The sequence below is a fragment of the Melopsittacus undulatus genome, chromosome 16, assembly GCF_012275295.1.
Source record: "Melopsittacus undulatus isolate bMelUnd1 chromosome 16, bMelUnd1.mat.Z, whole genome shotgun sequence".
In the NCBI taxonomy this organism is placed as follows: domain Eukaryota; kingdom Metazoa; phylum Chordata; class Aves; order Psittaciformes; family Psittaculidae; genus Melopsittacus; species Melopsittacus undulatus.
The window spans coordinates 73940-80759 of NC_047542.1; the positions used below are offsets into that span (position 1 = coordinate 73940).

Genomic DNA, 6820 nt, shown 5'->3' on the forward strand with positions numbered 1-6820 from the left:
TACAGAGGAGCCACAGGAAGGGAGAGGAGTGGGCTGAAGGGATGCTGAGCCTGGGCACAAGAGGAAGGCTGGATGTAGGGATGGATGTAGGGATGGATGCAGGGATGGATGCAGGGATGGATGTAGGGATGGATGCAGGGATGGATGCAGGGATGGATGTAGGGATGGATGCAGGGATGGATGTAGGGATGGATGCAGGGATGGATGTAGGGATAGATGTAGGGATGGATGCAGGGATGGATGCAGGGATGGATGTAGGGATGGATGAAGGGATGGATGAAGGGATAGATGTAGGGATGGATGCAGGGTTGGACGAAGGGTTGGATGCAGGGATGGATGAAGGGATGGATGTAGGGATGGATGCAGGGACGGATGCAGGGATGGATGTAGGGATGGATGCAGGGTTGGATGAAGGGTTGGATGCAGGGATGGATGCAGGGATGGATGCAGGGATGGATGAAGGGATAGATGCAGGGATGGATGCAGGGTTGGATGAAGGGTTGGATGCAGGGATGGATGCAGGGATGGATGCAGGGATGGATGAAGGGATAGATGCAGGGATAGATGCAGGGTTGGATGAAGGGTTGGATGCAGGGATGGATGCAGGGATGGATGCAGGGATGGATGCAGGGATGCTGCTGGGCCCCCCAGGAAGGGGATGAGGAAGAGGCTTCCGGGCCCAGCCCATCTCACCAGTGAAGTCCTCCTGGCACTCGCAGGTGAAGCCTCCCTCGCGGCTGCGGCAGTGCCCGTGCCCTCCGCAGGGGCTGGAGTAGCAGAGGTCGATCTCGGTCTCGCAGTAGTCTCCGGTGAAGCCGGGCGGGCAGCGGCAGCGCAGCCCCGTCACCGGGTGGATGGGCCGGAAGAGGATGGTGTCGGAGGCCAGGAAGGGCGCGGAGCTGTCGAACTGCAGCACGGACACACAGCGCATGTAGTTCTCACAGGGCTCCCGCAGGCAGATGTTGTCGTCGAAGGGCAACACCTGCTGCGCTGAGATTGACGCCAGCAGAGAGCGGTTCAGGTACAGCCGCTCCTGCAGCTCCTCCGACGACAGCGGCAGCAGCACCGACAGGCTGACGTTGAGGATCCGGGCACTGCCCACGTCCGTGTCCGCCTGGATGTTGAAGAGGACCACGCGGTGCCGCGGCGCTGCCAGCACGGCCGCCACGGCCTCCAGGAAGCGGCTGAGCAGCGGGGACAGGAAGCGCTCCTGGGACATGTCAGCCAAGCGAAGGGTGATGCTGTTGCTGAGCATCTCGTCCGTGATCACCGTCACCCGCAGCGTGCACTGAGCCGTGGCGCTGTGGATGCCGTCTGCGGGAGGAGGGGGTGATGGTGCGGCGGTACCGGGTACCACGGGATGGGGATGATGGGAATCCATCCCATTGGGACACCATGGGATGGGGATGGTGGTGGTGGGGATGGGAATGGTGATAATGATGGGAATCCATCCCATTTGGACACCATGGTATGGGGATGGGGATGGTGTTGGTGATGGGATGGTGTTGGTAGTGGGAATGATGGTGGGGATGGGAATGGTGGTAATGATGGGAATCCATCCCATCTGGACACCATGGGATGGGGATGGTGGTGGTGGTGATGGGGATGGTGGTGGGGATGGGAATGGTGGTAATGATGGGAATCCATCCCATTTGGACACCATGGGATGGGAATGGTGGTGGTGGTGGGAATGCTGGTGGTGATGGGCACACATCTCATGTGGTCAACATGGGATGGGGATGGTGGTGATGATGGGAATGGTGTTGGTGATGGGAATGGTGGTGGTGATGGGCATCCATCCCATATGGCCACCACAGGATGGTGGTGGTTATGGGGCAACCATCCTGCACAGCCACTATGGAATAGGGTTGACGGTGGTGATGGGGTGTCCATCCCATGCAGCCACTACGGGATGAGGACAATGGCGGTGGTGGGGTTGTCCATCCTGTGTGGCCACCATGAGATGGGGATGGTGGTGGGGATGGGGATGGTGGTGTCCTCCATGGGATGGGGATGGCAAGATGGGGACTGTGGTGCTCATGGTGCATCCCAGCAGTGTGACCACCACCGGACGGGGGCAGTGGATGGGGATGGTGCTGGCTATGGGGCATCCATCCTGTGTGATGGGAAAGGGAACAGGGCCCCTGGGAAAAAGGCCATGGACAGATGGGGAAGCATGGGGACAGCCGGGGGGGGGGGGGAGGCACCGGGGGGCAGTGGGGCCGGGGCTGTGCCGGTGCCTGGTGCCGGTTGAGGGGGTGTGAGCGTTGCCATGGCTGCGGCTGCGGGGTCCCGGCTATGGCTGGGGCCTTTGTTCCCCTCCCTGGGGCCCCGCGCTATGGGGGGGGGGGGGGGCCCAGCCTGGCCATGGGGGTCCCTTTGTGCCCTGCACCCCCCGCCGTGTGCAGCTGCAATGGGGACCCCCCATGGAGAGGGGGGTGCAATGACCCCCCCAATATACACACATTGGGGTGCCATGACTCACAACCCCCAACCTGCACTGCACCCTGAGCCCCCCCATGGTCACCCATCAACCCCCCCATAATGTGGAGGTAAGGGCACTGGGAACCCCCCCATACACACAGCAGGCTCTGCCCCCCCCCCCCCCCCAAATACAGGTCCAGGCTCTGCACCCCCCAATACATGCAGTGAGTCTTCCCCCCCCCAAATACACACAACGAGGTGCCAGACCCCCCACGAACACACACAGAGGGTCCTGCCCCCCAAAAACCTGCTACAGGGTCCTCAACCATCCAGACATGGAGTGGGCTTCATACTCTCTATACCCCCCTAGTCTGAGGGCAGGAAATGGGGCTGCTGGGACCCCAGCTGCCTCCAATGGGATGGGAAGGGGGGGGGGGCATCCCCATCACCCCAACCCATCCAGACGGGGATGGTGCGACCCAAACCACCTCTCTCCATGCACAAGGAGGGGGGGGGGGGGGGCCCAAAGGCTTCCCCATCCCCAAACCTCCACTCTTCCCCCCATGGAGCTGGAATGGGGGGGGTCTTACCGGACACAGAGACCCTCATGACGGCCTCCAGCGGGCGGTTGTTGTCCAGGGCCGGGCTGAGGCGCAGGTCCCCAGTGTGCGGGTCCAGCAGCACCAGGTTGAGCTCATTGCCCTGCTCAAAGGCATAGGTGAGGCTGTCGGACACGTCGGGGTCGTGGGCAGGGATGCGGCCGATGACCCCCCCGGGGAAGCTGCCCGAGCGGTTGGTGATGTAGTTATTGAAGAGGATCTCGAAGTTCTTCAGCTGGGGACTGTTGTCGTTGGCATCGCGGAGCCGCACGTGCACCGTGGCCCTGCTGACCAGCGGCGCCGACGTGGCCTGTACAACCATCACGTACTCAGCTTTGGTCTCATAGTCCAGGTCAGCCAATGCAGTGAGCTCCCCGGAGAAGATATCCAGCTGGAACACCTCGGGGATGTTGCCCTCCACGATCTGGTACATGATCTGTGCGTTGGAGCCCTCGTCGGGGTCGGTGGCCGTGATCCGCGCAACCACCAGCCCGATGGGGCTGTTCTCGTCCACGAACACGTCGAACTCGTCGCGCTCGAAGACGGGCGGGTTGTCGTTGACGTCCAACACCATCACCTGGATGGCGACAGGCGTCCGCCGCGCCGGTACCCCCTTGTCCACGGCGAAGGCGCGCAGCGTGTACAGCGGCACGTGCTCGCGGTCCAAGCGGCGCAGGGTCCGCACGATGCCCGACGTGGACTCGATGATGAAGTCACCGTCACCATCGTCCCCTCCTTGGAAGGTGTAGAAGACGCGGCCGTTGAGCCCCGAGTCGCGGTCGGTGGCTGACACCTGGAGGACGCTGGTGAAGGGAGGGACGTCCTCGTAGACGGAGCCTTGGTAGGAGTCGCGCAGGAACCGCGGAGCGTTGTCGTTGACGTCGCTCACCAGGATCTCCAGGTAGGTGGTGTCAGACTTCTGCGGGATCCCGTTGTCCCGCGCGGTGATGGCCAAGGTGTAGGACACCTGGTCCTCGTAGTCCAGCTCCATCTGCGTGGTGACGGCGCCGGTGTCGGCGGCGATGCGGAACTGGGGGATGCTGTCCTCCATCAGGTATGTGATGCGGGCGTTCTCCCCCGTGTCCTCGTCCGTGGCGCTGATCACCACCACCGTGGTGCCCACCGGCCGGTCCTCGTTGACGTTGACGGTGTAGTGGGAGCTCTGGAACACGGGCCGGTGCGTGTTGGCGTCGGTGACGTTGACCACCACGTGCGCGGTGTCGTGGCGGGTGCCGTCGGAGGCGGCGATGGTCAACAGGTACTGCCGCTCCAGCTTGTAGTCCAGGGGTAGGGCGAGGGAGATGAGCCCTCCACCGCTCTGGCTGGTGATGGAGAAGCGGTTGCGGGTGTTGCCGCTGGAGATCTGGTAGGTGATGACGCTGTTGGCGTCGCGGTCCACGGCTGACACGGTGAGGACGCTGCTGCCTACAGCCGCATCCTCGTTCAGGCGGGCGCTGTACTCCCGCTGCGTGAACTCGGGGCTGTTGTCGTTGACGTCCAGCACGGTGACGGTGACGCTGGCCGAGGACGCCATGGGGGGGTTCCCCTGGTCCTGTGCCTCCACGCCGAAGCTGTAGAAGTCCACGGCCTCCCGGTCCAGCTCGGCGGCCACCACGATCCACCCGGTGCTGTTGTTGATGGCGAAGGGGAAGCCGGCGCCGGTCTCCAGCAGGGTGTAAACCAACCGGCTGTTGTCACCGGAATCGGCGTCAATGGCTTGGACGTGGATGACGGAGTAGCCCAGGGGCACGTTCTCCAGCACGGTGGCCTGGAAGGGTGTGCTGACGAAGATGGGGGCATTGTCATTGACGTCCAGCACCTGAACGGTGACCAAGCCGCTGATGTTGGAGAGGGGGGGGCGGCCGCCGTCCTGCGCCCGGATGCGCAGCGTGAACTCCTTGCTCACCTCATAGTCCAGGGGGGTCACCACGTCCAGGGCCCCTGTCTGTGCATCGATGTAGAAGTGTCCGCGGGTGTTGCCGCTGACGATGCTGTAATGCACCAGCGCGTTGCTGCCCTTGTCGCGGTCGGTGGCCGTCACCCGCAGCACAGCCGCGGTGGGTGCCGTGTCCTCGGGCACCTGCACCACGTAGCGCTTCTGGCTGAACTGCGGCGCGTTGTCGTTGTCGTCCTCCACCGCGATGCGCACCGTGGCCGTGGTGCTGCGCGGCCCTGGCTCCTGGCCCTGATCCGATGCCTCCACCAGCAGCTCGAAGGCTTCCACAGCCTCGCGGTCCACGGCGCCGCGGGTGCGGATGACGCCGGAGCGAGGATCGATCTCAAACACCTCATTGACGCCGCCGCCGTTGAGGAGCCGGTACAGGATGTTGGCGTTGGCACCGGTGTCGCCGTCGGTGGCGCGCACCGTCAGCACCTCGTAGCCCACCTCCAGGTTCTCCCGCACGCTCTCGCGGTATTCAGCCTGCTCGAAGGCTGGGTCGTGGTCGTTGGTGTCGGTCACCGTCACCGTCACCGTGGCCATGGCGCTGCGCCGCGGCGTGCCGTGGTCCGTGGCCGTCACTCGGAACACGTGCGTGCTCTTGCTCTCGCGGTCCAGCGGTGCCGCGGTGGTGATGGCACCGGTGACGGGGTCCATGGTGAAGAGCCCGTCGGAGCGGCTGTCGAACAGGGCGGCCATGGCATAGTGCAGCCGACCTGCATCACCTGCGTCCGGGTCCAGCGCCGACACCCGCAGCACCGGCGTTCCCGACGGCCGGTTCTCCTCCACCGACGCCTGGTAGCTGGAGGGCTGGAACTGCGGCGCCGTGTTAGGGCTGCGGCGCCGGCGGAGCCCCGTGGGGATGCGCTCCCCGATGGCCCCATTGCCTGGAGGCTTCCCAGTATCCCTGAGAACTGGAGCGCTCCCAGCATCCCTGGTGTCCATCACATCCCCGGCGCTCCCGGAACGCACGGGGGTGTTGGTGCTCCCGGTGTCCCCATCGGGCCCGGTATTCCCGATGCCAGCGGGGTCCTGGCGGACTCGAGTCCTCCGAGCGCTGCCGGTGCCTCCGGTGCCTCCGGTGCCCGCAGGCCCCAGCCCCGCTGCGGCGCTGCCGGTGCCCCCGGATCCCGGTGCCGGTACCGGCAGCAGCAGCAGCAGCAGCAGCAGCGGCAGCACCGGGAGGCGCGCGGCTCCCATGGCCGGTGCCTGCCGCCGGTGCCCGCCGAGCCCCGCGCGCGCCCGACGGGGCGGGGCCCCGAGACGGCACCGGGAGCGCGCAGAGCTTAAAGGAGCCGCCGACGGCACCGCCCCCACCCGCGGGCACGGGAGGGGGGGTGGAACACACGGAACACACACGGAGCACACACGGAGCACACACGGAGCACACACGGAGCACACACAGAGCACACACAGGAGCACACACAGAGCACACACGGAGCACACACGGAGCACACACAGAGCACACACGGAGCACACACGGAGCACACACAGGAGCACACACAGGAGCACACACGGAGCACACACAGGAGCACACACAGGAGCACACACAGGAGCACACACAGAGCACACACGGAGCACTCACAGAGCACACATGGAGCACACACAGAGCACACAGGAGCACACACAGGAGCACACACGGAGCACACACAAAGCACACGTGTGCACCTTGCACATAGGCACAGGCAGGGCACGCACCCCATGCGATGCTGCACATGCACAGCACGTGTGGGTTGCACACATCCTGCACACACAGAGCACACGTGTGTGCAGCACCTACATGGGGGCACACGCGAAGCACAGAGCACGGGTGTGCTGCACACACGGGAGCGACACGTGTGCACACACGTGAACACAC

At 64.5% G+C, this 6820-nt stretch overlaps 1 protein-coding gene across 3 annotated transcripts in view; it reads right to left on the reverse strand.

Moving 5' to 3' along the window:
* Positions 1-6181, reverse strand: part of CELSR2 (cadherin EGF LAG seven-pass G-type receptor 2) — a 30094-nt gene extending 23913 nt beyond the window's left edge. For all 3 annotated transcript variants that reach the window (XR_004550328.1, XR_004550327.1, XM_034069685.1), the window contains exons 1-2: positions 3015-6181; positions 694-1314 (exon numbers count right to left, since the gene is read on the reverse strand). Coding sequence is in view for 1 of the 3 variants with exons in the window: in XM_034069685.1 (XP_033925576.1) it covers positions 694-1314; positions 3015-6162 (3769 nt within the window). In the remaining 2 variants the exon portion in view is untranslated. The remainder of the gene's footprint in view (positions 1-693; positions 1315-3014) is intronic.
* Positions 6182-6820: the final 639 nt, after the last annotated feature.